General features: G+C 39.6%; 1 protein-coding gene across 1 annotated transcript in view; it reads left to right on the top strand.

Moving 5' to 3' along the window:
• Positions 1–19,865, top strand: part of RNF150 (ring finger protein 150) — a 277,839-nt gene extending 257,974 nt beyond the window's left edge. Inside the window, exon 7 of the mRNA XM_032147607.2 lies at positions 11,261–19,865. Coding sequence (XP_032003498.1) covers positions 11,261–11,379 — 119 coding nt within the window. The 3' untranslated portion in view covers positions 11,380–19,865. The remainder of the gene's footprint in view (positions 1–11,260) is intronic.
• The last annotated feature ends 1,920 nt before the right edge of the window (positions 19,866–21,785 follow it).

Below are 21,785 nucleotides of genomic sequence, written 5' to 3'. Positions count from 1 at the left end.
CACATCAGAGGCCACTCATAAATGGGAAAACATAAACCAAATGGGAAGTAGTGTATGTCCTTAGAAATTCTTGCTAAGCAAAAGAATTCAAAGGAATGCATTTCCTTATTGCAAACACGCTGCATTTAAAGTCTAATTAACTTTCCCACTAACATACTGATAGGCTATATAGACACTGCCCCAGCCTGAAGGGAGTTTCACATTCTGAGATGAAAAGACAGCAACATTATAATTCAGCCAATGTAGTTGAAAGTGCCTTCCCTGTGGTGCTCTTGTACAATACAGGGTTGATTGGAAATTATGCCCTATTTTCAAGAAGATAAGCATCAGTAGCAGTGGACAGAAAGATGCCATTTTTCTTTGAAACCTTACTTTTCAAGTACATGAGGAAAAATAAGCTTTTGTGTAATGCAGAGCAACTCCCAGCATGCAAACACCAGACCTCCTGGAGAATAGGCCACCTGGGGGATTATATTCACCACCACCTTATTTTCTCTCAAAACAGAGAGCACTTATTCTGAGAGCAATGTTTGTTAATTCCTAACAGAAGAGGACTTATGCCAGCCTGCTACTGGTCTGTGCCTTCTTTCATAAGACAAGAAGTAGAGTGAGTAAATAAACCTCATTCAGGGAAGGATAGTTTTCTGCTTTAGCTTTGAATAACCACCATAAAGAAACAATTAAGTAGGAAAGCAGTGACTTCATGTGAAAAATATCATGTCAAGTTAATAGAACACATAGCTGTGGAATGTAAACCAAAATATGCATTAAAGAAAAAAACACAAACAAAACCAAGCCATTCTGTTGCTTACTGTAATGTGTTATCCAACTCACCAGGGATGCAAAATCATTTAAGTGAATGGTTCTTAGCCTTTCATGAGTTTGAGAATCTGATGTAAACTACCGGGAAAAGGCCTATATGTAGCTATAAAAGTGCGTATGTAATTTTAAATGCCTAATCCCCCAGCCCCACCCTACAAATCACTAATCCTTAGGTTAAGAATCTCAACTCAAGAACAGATTATGGGCCAGGTATGGTGGCTCACCCCTGTAATCCTGGTGCTTTGGAGACCAAGGTGGGAGGATGGCTTGAAGCCAGGAATTCAAAGCCAGCCTGGGCAACATCGTGAGACTCCATTTCTATGAAAAAAAAATATATATTTTAATTAGCCAGATATGGGTGGTGCATGCCAATAGGTAGCCCCAGCTACTTAGAAGGCTGAAGTGAGAAGCTTGCTTGAGCCTAAGAGTTCAAGGTTGCAGTGAACTATGATCACCCCACTGCACTCCAGCCTGAGTGATGGAGCAAGACCCTGTCACTCACCAAAAAAAAAAAAAAAAAAAAAAGTAATTATGGTCAAGTTCATGGACTCTGGAGTCAGATAAAACCAGGATTTGCATTCGGTTTCCAACTCTTACTATTACGTAAGCTGTGGAATTTTAAACCTTTTTGAGCCTTGGTTTTATTACCTGAAAATGGAAATAGTAATACTTTCCATGTCATAGTTAATTAAGAATATTAAATTATTTAAAGAACTCAGCATAGGCTGGGCATGGTGGTTCATGTCGGTAATCCCAGCACTTTGGGAGGCCAAGGAGGGAGGATTCCTTGAGATCAGAAGTTCAAGACCAGCCCAGTCAACATAGTGAGACCTTGTCTCTACTTTAAAAAAATAAAATAAAATCAGCTACTCAACAGACTGAGGCAGGAGAATTGCTCAAGATAGAGGCTGCACAGGTGTCATGGCAGATGCCTGTAGTCCCAGCTATTCAGGAGGCTGAAGCAGAAGAATCACTTAAACCCAGGAGGCAGAGGCTGCCGTGAGCCGCGACTGTGCCACTGCATTCCAGCCTAGGTGGCAGAGTAAAACTCCAGTGAGCTATGATTGCACCACTAAGCTCCAGCCTAAGCGAGAGAGCAAAACCCAGTCTCAAAAAAATAAAGCATAGTTCTTGGCATGGACTAAGTACTCAGTAAGCATTAATACTGTTATTAGCTCTTAAAATAAAAAACTTTCCTATGTAGTTGCCAGAAAGCAACTACAATTTTATCTCAGTTCTAGAAATATTTACCAAGTGCCTCCTCTTTATGAAGAAATGCAGCAGGATCCTGACATGGGAACATTGATAATGGAATGAGCTTGAGCCAGGGAATTGATAAAGGCCCTGGATATGCCCAGCACTGAACAGGGCAGATTTCAGAGTCTTGTCTTCTCAGGGTTGGAAAGAACTTGAACAGTCATGGGGCCCACTGTTATCGACAATTATATCAAAACCACAGCAGAACTATAACTGCAATGCCTGTTTCACAAAGGGAAACTTGTGAGTCTTTAGGTAACATTTTATGTATTTAAGAGTAAAGAGATAAACCAAAGATATCAATAATTTATGGACTAAATGGAATTAATAAACCCCACCACTGAGAATTATTTGGTTAACCACAGTTTAGGCTACTGATGGATTTTACTCAGAATTAAAGTGGAAATATATTAAAGCAATAGTTTTGAGAACAAAGTAGGTCACAAAACTCCATTTAAAATAGAATAGGCCGGGCATGGTGGCTCGTGCCTGTAATCCCAGCACTTTGGCAGGGCAAGGCAGGAGGATTGCTTGGGCCCAGGAGTTCAACACCAGCCTGGGCAACAATGAAACCCTGTCTCTACAAAAAATACAAAAATTAGCTGGGCGTGGTGGGACACGTATGTGGTCCCAGCTACTTGGGAGACTGAGGTGGGAGGATGGCTTGAGCTGTGAGGCAGAGGGTGCACTGAGCTGAGATCATGCCACTGCGCTCAGCTTGGGCGACAGAGAGAGAGACCCTGTCTCAAAAATAAAATAATAAAATACAGTATTTTCTGTTCCATCTAATCAGACACTCTGTAACACTGTGATAAGAAGATTGAAGACAGAGAATGAGATGACTTGGGATCACTCTTTAAGTCCACCCCAGCCAATCCAGTAATACTATAGTCTCTCTTTTCCTTGGTATGGATTTTATTTATAAAAGATGAAGGAGTATATTTAAAGGAAAATGAGGAAATGAATCAATGACACTATATTCTTCTAGTTTTCCTGTTACCACCCCTGGCCATTTTCAGGCTCTTTGGGGGGATTACCTTCCACTGCTCTTCTTCTGCTCTCCTCCTAACTATGAGATTTCAAACTCAAATAAATGTCTGCACAGGCCAGGCAAGCAGTGTGAACCACTGATGTAGCTCATTTGGTGACTGTGATGACCTGGAGCCTGTGTTCCTTGGGCTAACGGCACAGCTCTTTCTCACCTCCCACCAGTGGTGTCCATCTGGGAATCAGACAGGTATTACCGTATCTTCCTTTTTCAAAGACAAATTTCAAATATAAATTTGTATGTGAAATGTCCTGACTTGCAAATATTGGTAACTAATTCACATTTGAAACAAAACAAAACATTGTCCAGGCCAAACAAAACAGCATCAAGGGTCACCAGTTTGAGGCTTTGGCTCTAGGTGTTTGGGTTTCTTCAAGTTCTGTCCCTGGCCTTATCTTCTCATGCTACAATCACTTCCTATTAAAAAAAGAAAAAAAAACTGTCATCTCTTTTGTGGTTTAAAATACCTTCTCTGTACTGAAGACTTCCAAATGTATTGGGAGTCACGGCCTCTCCTCTAAACTCCAGACTCAAGTATCTAGCTGCCAACTCCACACCTTGGATGTCTTATGAGCATCTCAAACATACCATATTCAAACCTGAACTCTTGATGTAATTCTAACACCTGCTTCTTCTCCAGTTTCTCTGGCTCAATAAATGGTATCTGTGTTCCTCGAAAAACATGGGAATTTTTCTCTACTTTCTCCTCTTTTACTGCCCTTGGCTAATCCATCATTTCCTGTGGATCCTTCATCCAAAATCATTCTTTGATTTGTCCCCTTATCTCCACCCTTATCACCACAACAAGCCACCATGTTTCATCTGTTCTGCTGTAATAGTTTCCTAACTGGATTCCCTCTGCCCATTGTAGTGCCAATATTTTTCTTGTAACAGCAAGAGTGACCTCTTAAAATGTTAGGCAAATCAGATTACCTCCTGTTTAAATCTCTCAATGTTTTACAATATGTGACAACCAAAAGAAGACAGTATATCAAATAGATATGATCCTACTATGTCAAATGGACTAAGAGTATTTTTCATCTATAAACTTTAATAAAAATACCTACATCAAAGAGTGGTTGTATCAAATGAGGGCTAATATTACTTTTACATTAGTTTTTGTTAGTTTTTGCAGAGAAGGAGGCAAATTCAGTCGACATTTATGTTGTTAATAGCTACTTATAGTCCTCAATTAGTACCACCTACAGAAAACCTTCTAAATATTTTGCTGACAAAGTTTTCATTCGTATTATTGTAGCCTCAAAGTAAAACATCTGCCTTGATTAAATGATAAAAACTGTTAAAAATTATGGAACAAACCGAGTTTGATTAAAAACATAGAACATACTTAGAATAATTTCACATCCTCAGATTATTTTAAAAACAAGTTTTTAAATGGAAAATGATTAGATGATATTGGTGCAATGTTATATCATAAAAATTGAACCATTTTTGTAAATTTCTCTATTTTCATTTATTTGAATTCACCTTTGCCTTGCACTGTATAGTAAAGTCTTGATTTCCAAAGTAGCACCATGATTTCAGCAACTCATAGTTACATCAGTCCCTGTGGCCCCTTTTTCTTTCAGTTCACACACTCCCATTTAGAAAAAACCAAGGTGTGAATGAATCTATGGAATCTGCTGAGGCTGGTGGCTGCAAAGCCAGAATGAAGGTGAGAAGCTGCCACTGTAGGTAGCAGAGAGTTCTGTTTCTATAGAACTGTAACTAAGCCAGCTCTTTATCTGTGCTTTTTTTTTTTTTTTTTTTTTTTTTTGCTGGACCCATATGAAAGTCATAAATTCATTCCATGATGAGCTCTTTGGTTGACTTCCAGTTTAATTGTGAGCTGAAAATTTTGGCTTCCTGTGAGCCGAGTTGATTGATGGGCCACTGCAGGAAAAGAAGTGGAAATTAAATTCCCTGTAAAGTACAGCTCTCATTTTTTATCTCCAGGAATAAGATTTCAGCTTTCATTACACCTCCAAGTGGGAATTCCCCCATTCGTGCCTACTTGTACTAAATATACAATAGCAGCCCTTTTTTTATTAAGAAAAAAAATTGCAAAAATAAAAACAATTTGAAAAATTGTAAAAAAAAAAAAAAAGGCAACTTTGTTTCTCAGTGGTCATTCTATCTAATAATTATTCATCAGGAACCCACTATGTAGGAGGCCCTGTACTAGATTGGCATCAACACATAAACATGCATAAACAACAACTGGAAAGAACTCTAATGCATCCAGTCCAAATTCTCATTTTCTAGACAATTAAACTTTAGCCCTAAAGGAGAAAAACAATTTTTACAAAATAACACATGCAGTTACTAATAGCAGACGCTAGAATATATATAGTATTAAGTAAGATAGATTCCCAGTTCTCATAAGTATAAAGTGTGTGGAGATATGTGTGTGTGTATATATATATATATATATATAGAGAGAGAGAGAGAGAGAGAGTTCTTACTGTAAAAATGATGTTTAAGGAGAGCACTGAGTAAAAAGAGTGGACCTGCCATATGAAGTCACTCCCACTCTCTCCTGAAATTCCACAAAAATCACAGAGAAGGGATTTTTTTTAAAGACAGAGCACGACATGGACAGGGAAAATGCAAGAAGAGACGATAACAAAATTTAGGCAACTGCAATAAACAGATGAATGGTCCATGACTTAGTAGACTGGAGACACAGCAAGCCCCTGCATCCGGCTGTGTGGGTTGTCTCCTGCCCCACTTCAGGAGCCACTGCTCACTCAGACTCCAGAGTGAAGCTGTGCTCTGGAGTGGTGCAGTACACACCCTGCACAACAGCACGCCACCACCCTGCTGAGAAAACAAGCACAAATCAGCCATGGGGAAAGGGAGAACCACCACAGTTTGCACTTGAGAATTCCCCTAAGGTCAGGGATCAAAGGCACCAGGTGGCTCTGGAGAAGATAAATGAAAAGGAAGTGCGCACACACACGCACACACACATAAAATGAAGATGGGAGATCATATATAACCAGCTTAGAATGTATTTTGTAGTGAAGTGTGAGGCACAGATCCAGTTTCACTTTTTTCTAAACGACTAGTTTTCTTGACTATTTGTTGAATGCCACTGTTTCTAAATACCAAAGACTTGTATCTTTATAGAGCTGCTTCCAGGATTTCCATTTAACCATTAATCTGTTACATTGCTATGAACTTCCTGCAATTATGGATCTAGGAAACAAATAAGAGCTAAGTCTTTAGGTTGGATATTTCCCTGTAAAATACCCCATTTCTTTTTTTTGTGGTTGGTTGATTTTTTTTTTATTATTATACTTTAGGTTTTAGGGTACATGTGCACAATGTGCAGGTTTGTTACATATATATCCATGTGCCATGTTGTTTTGCTGCACCCATTACCTCGTCATTTAGCATTAAGTATATCTCCTAATGCTGTCCCTCCCCCCTCCCCCCAACCCACAACAGTCCCCAGAGTGTGATGTTCCCCTTCCTGTGTCCATGAGTTCTCATTGTTCAATTCCCGCCTATGAGTGAGAACATGCGGTGTTTGGTTTTTTGTCCTTGCGATAGTTTACTGAGAATGATGTTTTCCAGTTTCATCCATGTCCCTACAAAGGACATGAACTCATCATTTTTTATGGCTGCATAGTATTCCATGGTGTATATGTGCCACATTTTCTTAATCCAGTCTATCATTGGGTTGGTTCCAAGTCTTTGCTATTGTGAATAGTGCCGCAATAAACATACGTGTGCATGTGTCTTTATAGCAGCATGATTTATAGTCCTTTGGGTATATACCCAGTAATGGGATGGCTGGGTCAAATGGTATTTCTAGTTCTAGATCCCTGAGGAATCGCCACACTGACTTCCACAATGGTTGAACTAGTTTACAGTCCCACCAACAGTGTAAAAGTGTTCCTATTTCTCCACATCCTCTCCAGCACCTGTTGTTTCCTGACTTTTTCATGATGGTCATTCTAACTGGTGTGAGATGGTATCTCATTGTGGTTTTGATTTGCATTTCTCTGATGGCCAGTGATGATGAGCATTTTTTCATGTGTTTTTTGGCTGCATAAATGTCTTCTTTTGAGAAGTGTCTGTTCATGTCCTTCGCCCACTTTTTGATGGGGTTGTTTTTTTCTTGTAAATTTGTTTGAGTTCATTGTAGATTCTGGATATTAGCCCTTTGTCAGATGAGTAGGTTGCGAAAATTTTCTCCCATTTTGTAGGTTGCCTGTTCACTCTGATGATAGTTTCTTTTGCTGTGCAGAAGCTCTTTAGTTTAATTAGCTCCCATTTGTCAATTCTGGCTTTTGTTGCCATTGCTTTTGGTGTTTTAGACATGAAGTCCTTGCCCACGCCTATGTCCTGAATGGTATTGCCTAGGTTTTCTTCTAGGGTTTTTATGGTTTTAGGTCTAACATTTAAGTCTTTAATCCATCTTGAATTAATTTTTGTATAAGGTGTAAGGAAGGGATCCAGTTTCAGCTTTCTACATATGGCTAGCCAGTTTTCCCAGCACCATTTATTAAATAGGGAATCCTTTCCCCATTGCTTGTTTTTGTCAGGTTTGTCAAAGATCAGATAGTTGTAGATATGTGGCATTATTTCTGAGGGCTCTGTTCTTTTCCATTGATCTATGTCTCTGTTGTGGTACCAGTACCATGCTGTTTTGGTTACTGTAGCTGTGTAGTATAGTTTGAAGTGAGGTAGCATGATGCCTCCAGCTTTGTTCTTTTGGCTTAGGATTGACTTGGCAATGTGGACTCTTTTTTGGTTCCATATGAACTTTAAAGTAGTTTTTTCCAATTCTGTGAAGAAAGTCATTGGTAGCTTGATGGGGATGGCATTGAATCTATAAATTACCTTGGGCAGTATGGCCATTTTCACGATACTGATTCTTCCAACCCATGAGCATGGAATGTTCTTCCATTTGTTTGTATCCTCTTTTATTTCATTGAGCTAACAGGCTCTGAAATTGTGGCAATAATCAATAGCTTACCAACCAAAAAGAGTCCAGGACCTGATGGATTCACAGCCGAATTCTACCAGAGGTACAAGGAGGAACTGGTACCATTCCTTCTGAAACTATTCCAATCGATAGAAAAAGAGGGAATCCTCCCTAACACATATTATGAGGCCAGCATCGTCCTGATACCAAAGCCTGGCAGAGACATAACCAAAAAAGAGAATTTCAGACCAATATCCTTGATGAACATTGATGCAGAAATCCTCAATAAAATACTGGCAAACCGAATCCAGCAACACATCAAACAGCTTATCCACCATGATCAAGTGGGCTTCATCCCTGGGATGCAAGGCTGGTTCAACATACGCAAATCAATAAATGTAATCCAGCATATAAACAGAACCAAAGACAAAAACCACATGATTATCTCAATAGATGCAGAAAAGGCCTTTGACAAAATTCAACAGCCCTTCATGATAAAAACTCTCAATAAATTAGGTATTGATGGGACGTATCTCAAAATAATAGGAGCTATCTATGACAAACCCACAGCCAATATCATACTGAATGCGCAGAAACTGGATGCATTCCCTTTGAAAACTGGCACAAGACAGGGATGCCCTCTCTCACCACTCCTATTCAACATAGTGCTGGAGGTTCTGGCCAGGGCAATCAGGCAGGAGAAGGAAATAAAGGGTATTCAATTAGGAAAAGAGGAAGTCAAACTGTCCCTGTTTGCAGATGACATGATTGTATATCTAGAAAACCCCATCGTCTCAGCCCAAAATCTCCTTAAGCTGATTAGCAACTTCAGCAAAGTCTCAGGATACAAAATCAGTGTACAAAAATCACAAGCATTCTTGTACACCAATCACAGACAAACAGAGAGCCAAATCATGAGTGAACTCCCATTCACAATTGCTTCAAAGAGAATAAAATACCTAGGAATCCAACTTACAAGGGATGTGAAGGACCTCTTCAAGGAGAAATACCCCACTTCTATAAAACTGATTCTTCAGGCCATAATTCTTTGTTAGTTCTCTTGTCTCCTTTAAAACATCTGAGGAATTCACTGTCCTCCTTGAAACTCAGGTATTTTTCTTTTTTTTTTTTTAATTTTATTTTTTTTTAAATTATACTTTAGGTTTTAGGGTACATGTGCACAATGTGCAGGTTTGTTACATATGTATCCATGTGCCATGTTGATTTCCTGCACCCATTAGCTCGTCATTTAGCATTAGGTATATCTCCTAATGCTGTCCCCGCCCCCCCCACCCCCCACCCCACAACAGTACCCGGAAAGTGATGTTCCCCTTCCTGTGTCCATGAGTTCTCATTGTTCAATTCCCACCTATGAGTGAGAACATGCGGTGTTTGGTTTTTTGTCCTTGCGATAGTTTACTGAGAATGATGTTTTCCAGTTTCATCCATGTCCCTACAAAGGACACGAACTCATCATTTTTTATGGCTGCATAGTATTCCATGGTGTATATGTGCCTTAACTGTGCCACAACATGAAAAAATTATATTAGTGATTATCAGAACAAAAGTATTATAACCATTATTATTCTTTAGTACTTATACATTTTTGTTGGTTTTTTTAATTGCATATTTCTTCTGCAAAGTAAGAGAAAGTACAAGACCTTCTGGGTTGAAAGCTGCCTTTATGCAGCTTGCAGCTCAGCTCTCTGGCCTCCTCTGTCCATATTCCCCAGCTTGACTCTGCATTCCAGTCAAATTAAAAACCCTCTGATATCTGCCTGCCCACAGCTCCCTATCACCTCCAGCCATCTGTACATGCTGTTGCTTAAAGGATTATTTCTTCTTATTCATCTGGCTATAATACAGATTATCCTTTAGGACTCAATTTAGACATTGCACCCAGTATATGGTTACATAGCCCTCTTACCTGCTCCTGTAATACCTGGTACATCTTCCATCCTGGTGCTTATCTCACTGTGTTGTAATTGCCTAGTGAATGTTCAACCTGCCCACCAGACAATGAGCTCCTTCAGGATAGGGATCGTCTTGCTCTCCCCTATATCCATAACCTCTGGCATAATCCTTAGTGTGCAGCAGGGACACAGTAGATAATGTCTTGAATGACTAAGTGATATACGTTCATTGAAGAGTATTTGGGAGAACTGAAAAAAATGTTAAAAGAAAATGAATATAAATCCCAACACTAGAGATGACTCTCGTTAGCATTTTTGGTTTCCTTGCTTCCATTTAACTTTCTCTGTTGACCCCACTGCATACAACGTTTTAAATATTTCTGTTTTCACTTAACAGTATACTGTGAACATCTTCTCATGTAACTATAAATTCTTTGAAAACGTCGTTTTAATGGTTATAACAACATTGTCCTTTAGAAGTAATAGGTTTATTCAGATATTCTCTATTGTTGGACTTTAAGTTACTTGCAATGTTTTGCCACTGTAAATAATGCTTAATTGAATAGTTTTGCATCTCCAGTTATTTCTCTATAATACATCTCGGAAATTACTGAGTGAAAATTTCACAGTTCTATGTGCAGTGTATCATGTACCTACCTACCTCAATGTACCCTTAACTGTAATATTATCTTATCTTCTTTTAAAGAGTGAAGATTACATAAGACAAAAAAGGACATCTTGTTTTTACCTCATATTTATTGGTCATTTATATTACACTCTTCCGTGAATTGTGTAATGGTAACCTTTGTCCATTTTTCTATTGAACTGTTTTTCTTATTGATTTAAAAGCTTTCTATATGTTAAGTATAGAAACCTTTGTGAAATTTTTTGCAAATTCCTGAGTTTGATATGCCTTTTGATTTTATTTTACGTGTGTTTGACATTTTTAAGTGTTACGCATATGTAACAATCTTTTCTTCTGTGGATTGCCCAATTACTTTTCTAAATAGAATTTCTTGCCCAACTTATAGTAGATATATATTTTCCTACTAAGACATATCCTTAGATGACATATTTTATTCTTCTACTTTCTTTTGTTTACATTTAACTTTTTGACCCATGTGACATGAGGCTTTAACTAGAGTTTTTACAGAATACCCAATTTTTATAATACCTTCTCTTGGCCTTTAAAGAAATATTATTACAAGCAATTGTACTGAAATAACCAGCATGCAAAGATATAGCTTGGTGTTCACTGTGAACTTTGCTTTCTCCTCCCAGGTGAGCAGGAGCCAGCTGTAAGCAGCGATTCTGACATTTCCTTGATCATGGCAATGGAGGTTGGACTGTCTGATGTAGAACTTTCCACTGACCAGGACTGTGAAGAGGTGAAATCTTGAAATGACAAATCCAGAAGAAAAGAGATAGTAGGACCCAAGGGGAAGGAAGGGAGGAGTGCTCCAAGACTTGGACCAAGCACACACACACACCTCCAGATCACCTTGGCAACTCCAGGGCGCTCCGTTCAAGAATGCTGACGAAAAGCAATATCCAAAGTCTTGTCAATCAGGATGCAGCTTCTCCATCTGTATGGCAGTCTGTGGCCTTGGCAGCTGGGAAGTTGAAAGCTGATTTCCACTCCCATGTCCATTAGACATTCATTTCAGAAGCTCCTAAAAGAGAGACTAAAAGGCCACCTTTAGGATTTCTTAGTTTCATTTCAATTATTTCCATGTCTTATTGTTCTTGTTTTTGGCATGTTGTTTGATTTCTTTGGCAATTTTTTTAAAGATTATTGTACTTTACTTTCCATCTATTCCTTTGTTTTTCCTTTGATGCACTCAGCTTTTGTATAGGTTTCTGTTTAGAAGCACCAGTTCCTGCTATGATCAGTTTGTATTCCATCTCTCAGATACGTGGTCTTGACCTCTCAGCATGAAGTGTGCATGGCTTTGAGAAGTGCCTCAGCACCCTGAAATGGACTAAGGCCAGCTTTCATTAAGAATCTAAGTTCTTCTAAGTGGGCCTTTAAAAACCCCAGCTGCCAGAGACCCCAACACTAAGGTCTAAATCTGCTGAGGCCACTGCTGGTTATTTTAAGCCACATCACACTGGCTTCCACTTGCCGGGCTTGATTAAGGGCCCATGTGACATGAGAAGGGAGCTCTAGGGAAGCCGTTTCATTCTTCTGGGTCTTACAGTCTTTGGCTGAAATTCCGAACTCAGAAGTCCCCTCCAAGGCATCCAGTCTTTGGTGATTGTAAGGCTGGTTTTAAAACCAGATACCACATTTCCTTCCCATTGAAAACAAAATGCCAGTTGCATTGGTTTCCCCTGGGCTAGAACAGTTTTTTTCTTACCTCTGTAAGTGGGTTCTGTAAAAAATGGAGTCTTTAGAGAAAAGCCAATCATTTTTAAGTCCAATAGCAAACACAGTGGGGGCTGCAGTAGCACCTAGCTTTTACCTTAATTTCAACACACTTCTGTTGAATCTCACCAGACCATGTGGGAGGATTTAGGTGAATCCCTAGCAGATTGCTTCCCAGGGCTCCCTGAGTATGTCCAGATACCAAGTGAGGAATGAGGTGTGATTTGCTGTATCATTTGAACCAAAAAGTATGCAGCATGAGAATTTGCTAGATCAAGTTTATCCTGACTGAAATAGACAAAGAGGGAAAGGAAAAGAGGTATCAAGTAAATACTGAAACACAATGGTGTTTTTAAACTCTTTCTGTTTTTATTCATTTTTTGTAACTATGACAGAAATGTGCTATTTTTTCAGCGGGCAATTTTGTAATATATTCAGACTATCCAGATACAGCGATGACTAAGGTCATTGACAACGTCTCTGAACAATCAGATGGATCACCTTATCTCTACGCAGCTGGCAAACACCAGGCTGCGGCTTGGATTAACTAGGAAAGAAAGCTTTTCTCACTGAGTTGTTTTTATGTATTGATGGGGACTTTTCCACCTCATTAGACTAATATTCATTCAAAAAGAGTTTGGTTCTGCTGTAAATCCTTGCCGCCTGCTGAAACATGGAGTGCAGGTCAAGGGAGAATACTAGCTGCTCTTTTTTCACCACCTTTACCAATTTCCTGTTTGATGGTTTATAAGTAGACAGTAAGGGAAGGCAGATGATTATTACCCTCAGAAAGGTCTCATCTCCCTAGGAGTCCAATGCTTCCTGTAATGAAATGCACTCTCTATGTGTGGGAAAAGAGGCAGGAGGAATGAAGAGAGCTCTGAATTGAGAATCCTAGATGAGCCACACGCTTTACTAAGCCTCGGCTTCTCCATCTGTAAAGTGAAGGGTTTAATAACATGAGTCCCCAAGCTCCTCTGGCTGTAGGACCACAGATGAGCCTTTCAGAGGCAGGATTAATTTTTGCAGATAGCTATGACTTGTGGCAATCAGGCTTCGTAGCTTGGGGAGGTAGAGTTACTTGACGTGTACCATGTAATAACAGCCTTTGATACTTGGCACAACTATGGTGCTGAGAATAAAAATCTAAATGATTGAAGTTTTAAGTCCAAGTAGGAGTTGGTTTGTTTTGCCTTGTTTAAAAATTGCTGTTAGTCACAGAGTTTGCAATCTCTGGGTACCTTCAAATCCTCGCTCTCACTGTGGGATTCTTGATCTCAGAGGTGTTTATTTTTCACAGTCAGCATAGGCTTGTGCCACTGAATCCTCCTTCAGTCGGCTTTGCCCAAAACAAATTTTAGTATTACTGGTATTAACTTTAGTCCAGTGGAATTAGAAGGATAATTCAATAGCAAGAGAAATATAAATTATATTCCATTCCCAGAGAGAGAATGCGCTTTGGATTGTTTAGTCCTCTGATTAACGAGTATTTTCTCTTCCTGCCAAGAACTAGGTGAATCAGGAATGGATTGCATATGCAAGCCCTGGCCACAGCTGCACTTACAGGATGCCTCATAGACGATGAGAGGTCTGAAAGGCCAACCCGAGGCTTGCAGATCTGACCCCAAGAAGGTCCTGCTGCAAACCCCCTGAGCCTTTGCCATTCACTACTTACCAAAGGTTTGTTTCTGGAGGCTTTTCCTGTAGCTTTGATAGTTTAAGAAAAAAAAGAAAAAGAAAAAAAAAAAAAGCTTAACCAGAAAGTTTCTCTTTCAGAAGAAAGGGGAACAGCCCTTCCTTATAGCCTTCTTTACCTCCCCCAAAGAGACTGACCTGGAGACCCAGTAGTCTACAGATGAGTGTCAGAGGGTGTGTGTACCCCCTAGAAGCAAATGCAAACTGTATGTGTATTTGCAGATGTGCATTTTTCTATAGCAAGAGTCTAGACTAGCGCTGTCCAACAGAAACGTAATGCAAGTCAGACATAATTTTGAATTTTCTACTAGCCACATTTTAAAGTGTAAAAAGAAACAGGTAAAGATAATTTTAATCATGTACTTTAACCTAATATTGTTTCAACATGTCACTAATGTAAATTAATGACATGTTTTACATGCTTTTATGTACTAAGTCTTCTAAATCCATTGTGTCTTTTACACTCACAGCACCTCTCAATTTGGATAGTCACATGTGGCTAGTGGCTGCCAATTGGACAATGCAGGTCTAGAGTTCCTCCAGTATTCTCACAAGATCCCCTGACCCTTACAAAAGAAAAGAAGGTTAATATCTTAATTACCTCCAGGGAGAACTGGACACCACCCAAGTCGCCTAATGAGAGGCCCAGAGGTCCATTTATTTTGTAGTGAATAAAGATTCAGACAACCCTTTTTAAAATTTCTGCTTGAACTTTCTAACCATATCACTGATGTCCATGACCATTTGTTGTTACTCCTCTGACCAGTTGTTACTTAAAAGTCACACAAACCATGCTGATTTGGTGCTGAAACAAAATTATACCCCTCACTTCTATGGCAAACCCTTGGACTGATGTGTGGCACTTAGGAGCCAAAGAGAACTCCAGACTGAAATCACCCAACTTTACCTCAACCCCTTCTTCTTCTTCATGGTTGGTGAAAGTCCTTTCCCAATGTCCCCCAGTCCCACAGCTGTAGTGAAAACTCACGAACTTGGGAGGAAAGAATGAGAAATATTGACTCCAAATGCAAGACTTTATGTGGCCTTATTGAAAAAGAATCTTTGGGGGCCTGTGATCATCCAGTCTCTACTTGATGAATTATGACCACCTCCAATAGCCAGCATTTTACTCCAAGTCAGCATCCACCTGCCACCCCAATGCTATGGGGAAGAAAAGGAGCATTTGCATTCACTCAGAATAATTTAGGGTCACCTTCAGGAACTGCTACCTCCTGTGTGGCTAGTCCCTTTGGAAGAGCTGAGCCCTGACTATGAATACAGCTTTTGAACATTGACTTAATCTCTAGGGTTAGATATCCCCTGGAGTGTCAACTCTGGTCATCTACACAGGGAGAGGTAGAGTCTGGAGAAGGTAGAAAATTAAAAGCGGCAAAGGTACCTACCCATTTTTGACATCACATGGTAATGATCAGAATCGTGGAGGCAAAGCTCTGTCCAAAAATGTTCATTTGTTTTTGTGTTTTGTTTTGTTTTCTTGTTTTTAACATTTCCTTCATCCTGGTGAAATATCCTGGAAATTTATAGATCTGGGTTTGGTCATTTCAAAACTCACTGTGCCCAGTGGCCATTTCAGTTACTGCCCTGACATCCCTGAGGCTACCATACTCTCAAAACCAAATCAATGCCAGTGATCTAACATAGGATTCTTATTTATGAGTTTTGTTTAGATGGATATTTTTGCAGAGCATACAAAATTAAAAGACATTTAGTTATCCATTTAATGTATCACCCTGACTTAAAAAAAATCCTTGAATCAAAACTTTTTCAAAAAATCTGGGATATGGAGTCACTCCCTCTGTGGAGCCAGAGTCCAGTCTTTTCTGGTACTAAGGCCACAGAGGCAATTTCCAGTAGCACTTTTATATCTTCTCTCACTTAGGTTTCTTTTCCTTTTCTGTCTGTATCTGTTTTTCTCTGACTGCCTATATCTTACTTTGTATACCCGTACATAAATTATTTTCCCATCTTCTCTCTCCCCCTTTTTTTTCTAATTTGTTTTCTCTCTTGCAAGAAACTCTGAAATAACCTCCAGAACACAAAAAAAACTGGAGGTTCTATACCTACAAAGTTATTATCATTATCATGGTTACCATTGTTACTGTTGTTGGTGTTTTTCTTCTTTATACTGTGTAACAGTATCCATATTCACTTCTGATGAAGCAAACCAGTTTACTATAAACCAATGCCTTCCCTAAAAGAGTCAGTTTCATTTTCACTTCTCATATCACCAGTTGTATCGCAACCCGTCTTACAACCATTGCCATGTTTTCAGGCTTCCTTGCCATAAATGTTTTCTGGGCAAATAATGGCAAAGCAACAATTCCAGAATGCTGTCTAGATCTGCTTTCTCCCACCCTCAGCATTTGACCCTCCTCATTTCGCCTGAGCCCCCAGGGTTAGAATTTCTTGGAAAAACTTGTATACTGTACCTGATAGAATGCCCATTCTTCCTAACTACTTAGCACAAGCACTTGCTCATCTTAAGTGACCTGAGGGCCACTAATTCCTGAAGACTAACAGACACGAAGAGACTACCCTCTAAGGTGGGGATGCATGGTTCTTCATGCAGTGCTCTTGGCCACCGAGATCCCTCATCCATGCCATTGCATGGATGAATACGTTTGATGTTGGCAGTTAAAATGGGATGGGAGTGTCACCCTGCAGGAAGTAAGAAAAGAGAACGGCAGGATCTCTGATCAGGGAGCTGGTCAAAGCAGGGCTGGAAAGCTTCTGTGCTTAACAAAATGTGCATACTGTCCCCAAGTAAATGCTCATCCCTAGGTTTAGAGCTGACCTGGGTTTTGGGGAGTTTGTATTTTTAAGGAATTAAATACTCATGAGTTAAAATACTCATGATTACAAAGAAGGTGTGGATTGCCTGAAAAATAAATTAATTCTAAGAAGCTAATATGAGTTTCTCATCATCCCTTAGCTCTTCCTTTTCCCTCCTTTTGTCCTCACTCAACCCCAGACCCTGTGTAATAGGAACATTAATTTTTAAAGACCCACAGATCAATAGCCATACTCTTCCACTCTACACCTTTTATTGACACTAAATTATCATCCGAGAACTAATGAAGCAAGTCCAGATGCTAGACGTGGCCCCTTAATACTGAGCAATTTGATTGCAATCCTGCTTGTTCTACAAGAACCTGCTGAGGTCAATCACATCTCTCTTCACCTGCCTTGAGTGCTTCATAATCAAGTGGCTTTTTCAGGAATTTCAGTGATCAAAGATCTTCTAATCCTGTGCTACCACTGACGTTTGCACGTAATACTGAGCTATTTGCTCTATGGCCACCTGATAAATATTTGCCGATGATAATGATAAGACAAAAATATACACATCTATTAAGAGGTCTGCAATGTCTGAACACAGTGAGGGAGAAAAATCCTTAGAGAAGGTCGCTTAATCTGAATTACCCAAAGTCATTGCTTGGCAGAACATCTGTGGTCTGTTATCCTTAGTGAAGTGACAGGCTTGGAGAAGCAGGGGAAATGTGGGGACCATGTGTGCTATATAAACCAAAGACTGATCACCATCCAAATGAACACATGTTTCTTCCATTGACTAGTTGAATTTTCTCCTAATGTTCTCATAAATAAAAGTGAAGGTGGGTTGCATGGTTGAATGAAACCATTAAACCTTATGGGGTTTTCTCTTGCAGACTGTTGATTGACCTTACTAAATCCTGAAATCGAAAAAATGAATTGTGGCCTTAGTACCACACCATCTTTAAAGTCTACTGTTTAGTCCCCTTTTCCTTCAAAACTTTCTGACAAATCTAGCGCTTTACTGAACTCAGAACATTGTTCTCTTTGAGAATGTGAAGATTTTAAATAGCCAAAGAATTTTCATGTATAAGAGCTAGCTAAATATAGTATATCCTGCTCTTTCGAAGAAGATACCAAACTGTTGCCTGTACTAATGGGTATAGTAGAGCAGTTGAAGAACTAACACATACACGGACTTTTCGGTCTGAATTTGCGTTGGCATCTATGGTACTTACTGTTCAGTAGGATGTTATTGCAAGGGGCCGAGTGCCCTCTGCTGGAGCAATCGCAATTATTCTTTCAGCAAATTAATTTGACTTGGGTCACAAATTCAACAACCAGTTACTTGCCTTTCATCATACAATTTCTTCGGTAGTTGAGAATTTGGTCTACGTTTATCAAATGAGGAAAGAATGTCACAAACTCTAAAAAGCTGAAGGAGACCCCACAGATCTTCTCACTGTCGGCAGCCCTTACTTCTGCAAAATGTTGAAGGATAATGTTGCTCTATTTGCAAAGAAGATGCCTCTGGCTAGAATGTTCGTGCAGTTATAAGCAAGGGACTGCTTGTTTTTGTAAGTTATCTCAACTTTATTCTTGTGAAATTGCAAAGGAAGATCAATAAAAGGACTTCTTTCATATGAATGTAAATGGTGTGAAATACTGATGTGTTTTGTACATGTACATAATATATTTACTTCCTGCTTTCACATTAGTAATCTGAGATGGTTCTACCATTTTATAATTAGAAGGAGATGTAGGGGTGGGAGTGGGGAGGGACTGTTATTTTTATAGAGGGGTGTCCCTTACATTTAGAAAATGAAGTAATTTTGTATGTGTGAAAAGTTACATTCCATCCATTTTCTGGAAAAAAAAAAAATGGGTATTGTTCTTTAAAATGTTCATGAGCTGGGAGGATGATTATTCTGGTTTCCAGGGGAAACTCTCAAGCAGTACATATGTGATACCCAGTTTTGTAGACTGCAGACCATAACCAGCAATTGCCAGTTATAAAAATGTGAAAAAGAAATAACTTCTTTTAACCACTTTGTACAGCACATTATTTCCCCACTAGAAAAAAATCTGCAAATAATGAATTTACAGTTATAAATAATCAGACATGACATCATAAATCAATCTTCCTCCCTACTAGCAAGAGGAAATTCCAATGGCCTTTTTTTCTATCCTAACACAAATTACTTTTATTGTAAACAAATGCTTCCAACAAAATGCTTTTGTTGTAAAATGATTGATGTTGGGGTAACGTCTACTTAGCTTCCCCACAAGGTCTTTCTGGCTAGTCTGCAGGTCGTAGATGATGGTCCCATCTTGGCATTGTCTGTCCTCTCCATATTCAGACTGTGTGACTGAGCTTCCTTGATTTATATAGCATCTGACCCAAAATCACAAAAAAGTCACTCCTGATGATATTTGCATGGGGAGTCTTTAATTTGGACTTCAGTTAGTTCTTAATTGCCGAAATAAGTCCTAGTGAATTATGTAGTGTTTTTACCCAAAACTAATCTTCTGTACAAAGTTGTATGCATATTGAGATGATTAGTTAAGGCAGTGTAGTTTAATTTTTTCTGTATAAATTTCTTTCCTTATTCCCCACCTCAGGCACCTACCCTACTCCTTTCAAAGCACTTTATATCCCTCTTGAAATACAAAGAAATTGAAAAAAAAAAAAGTAACTGTCTTTAAATGAATTTGTCTTCTATTAGGAGACACAGACTTTTATTTTGCTTTATTCTCTTTGTACTTGGAGAGCATAATCAACTTGTCTCATAATGGGCTAGTGATGAAACAAGGATGATAGTTGCAAACAATCATTACAACATGGTTATTTTTGTTATATAGAAGACTATCATGTAAATAAGTGCAATCGTGTTCTTACGTACTGGCTAAAAAAAAAAAAAAAAAAATATTGCAGCTATAAGGATTTTTAAATGAGGGTTGTGAATTCCAGGAAATTTCACTGCAAAATTTCTTTTGGTTTTGTTTTTTAATAAAATGGAACCAGATGCTTGTGTTTGTGTCATCTGTATTCCCTGACTTTGTTGCCTATCCCTGAGTTGCAGAGGTGGTGCTATGGATTTCAAAACATCATATTTATTGTTAAATCACAATTATGTCCAAAGACCAAGGATAATAATAGCTTCCTTATTTTTCTCAGGTAAGTCAAGTGGCAGGCACCAACCTTCTCTTAGCTCTGCTGTTCTAAGGGAATTAAGATATTTGAGCAATTCTAAAGAAGAATGGCTGTGAAATGAGCTTCAGGTGCAGTCTGGCAAGAACTGAGCACTATGCTTATGGACTATCTCAGGCAGGTTTATACTAGGCAGAGTTATACCATGGGACCTGCCAGATGGGCTGGGGCAGACAGATTTCTTTTTTGTATTTACTAGTATATTTCTAAAAGATTTTAAATGGTAATTCCTTGGGATTCGCAAGGGAACATGAAGAAAATTTAAAAGATGGAGCCTGCTGGCCTGGGAAGGTGGAAAAGGAAGGCAGGAAAGGAGAATGGCTCTCTATTCATTGGCATCACCTACTGGAACCTGGCAGACCTTTGGGTGTGGCCTAGCCCCCCACGCCTGGCCTAGCCCCCCGTGCCTGGCCCAGCCGAGACTCCTGACACATGCTCTTGAGGAGCAGCCAGGATTGGACATGGCCAGGCAGGAGCTGTGGGTTTCACAGAATTTGCTAGCAAAAAGAAAATGCAAACAATGTTGAGCGCTGTGGCCTCCTGGAGCTGCTGTAGATAAGGAAACCATTAGCGCCCGGGAGGCTTTACTCAGGGCCAGTCTATGCTTAATTTGTAGGCAGGAAGATACTCTAAGGGGATTGTTGGGAACATTCATGACTATGCCGTATTAGAAGGCACTTTAGACTTTGTTTATGCTTCCATTATTGCAATGTTTATCTGCCCAGACACTGTGGGTATGAAGCTATTACGTAGGACATGGAAACCATCCCTCCTAGGACCTAGAAACCATCCCTCCTAGGACCTGGAAACCATCCCTCCCAGCTTCAACTTCCATCATCTTTCCACTAGACCAGGGATCCCCAAATGAGGACATGTGTTCTGTGGGATGGGATATGTTAGAATTTAAAGCAGGCTCCCAAGTTCAATTAAGTTGGGATAAGGCTTCATACAATTCATATTAGCTATTAATAACTTTTTTGTTTGTTTTGTTTTGTTTTGGTACAGACAGGGTCTCGTTTTGTTGTCCAGGCTAGTCTTTAATTCCTGGCCTCAACTGATCCTCTCACCTTGGCCTTCCAAAGTGCTGGAATTACAGGCGTGAGCCACTGTGCCTGGCCGCTATTAAAAACTTTTGAGAAGTCTTCAGTAAGGTCACTGATTTAACTCTATAATTCAGCTTTTCCTGAAGCTGATTGACAATAAAGCCGCCTTTTATCAAGGGTTATGTTTTTCCATACTACACTGGAGACCACTGTGTGGAACATGTTGGTGTTCAGACTTTAAAAAAAAAAAAAAAAGCTGCCAGACATCATTTCCTGTAAATCTTGCATATTCCACAGACCCTTGCCTCTCTTGTCCCTGCTCCTAGTTGACGAGGGGAAGGTCAGGTGATGCACAGTGGGCAGTATTAGCCTGGGGCCTGCTTCACCTGGGGTGGGTATGACCTGGGGAGAGATCACTGGGCACTTCCCAGAGTCACACTCATGCCAGGGAGCACTGGGCATCAGCCTGGCTTACTATCATGCTGTGCCTGAAGGCGGAGGCCCCATCCCACCTAGAAACTCCACTTTGTGGGCTTTTGTTTTGAGACGTCATGCAGCATATTCACACCTTTGAGAATGGAACGTTTACAACCCCAGATTTTGACAAAATCAAGTAGCTAAAAAAAAAAAGAAAAAGAAAACTCCCCACAGCTTTGTAATGGGCCAGCTGGGTCAGCTTTGCCGCTCAACTCTTAT

Source organism: Hylobates moloch, unplaced genomic scaffold (genome assembly GCF_009828535.3).
Source record: "Hylobates moloch isolate HMO894 unplaced genomic scaffold, HMol_V3 SCAFFOLD_3, whole genome shotgun sequence".
NCBI lineage: Eukaryota > Metazoa > Chordata > Mammalia > Primates > Hylobatidae > Hylobates > Hylobates moloch.
Note: the sequence above shows the minus strand (reverse complement) of the source record. Positions and strands in the feature narration are given on the sequence as shown.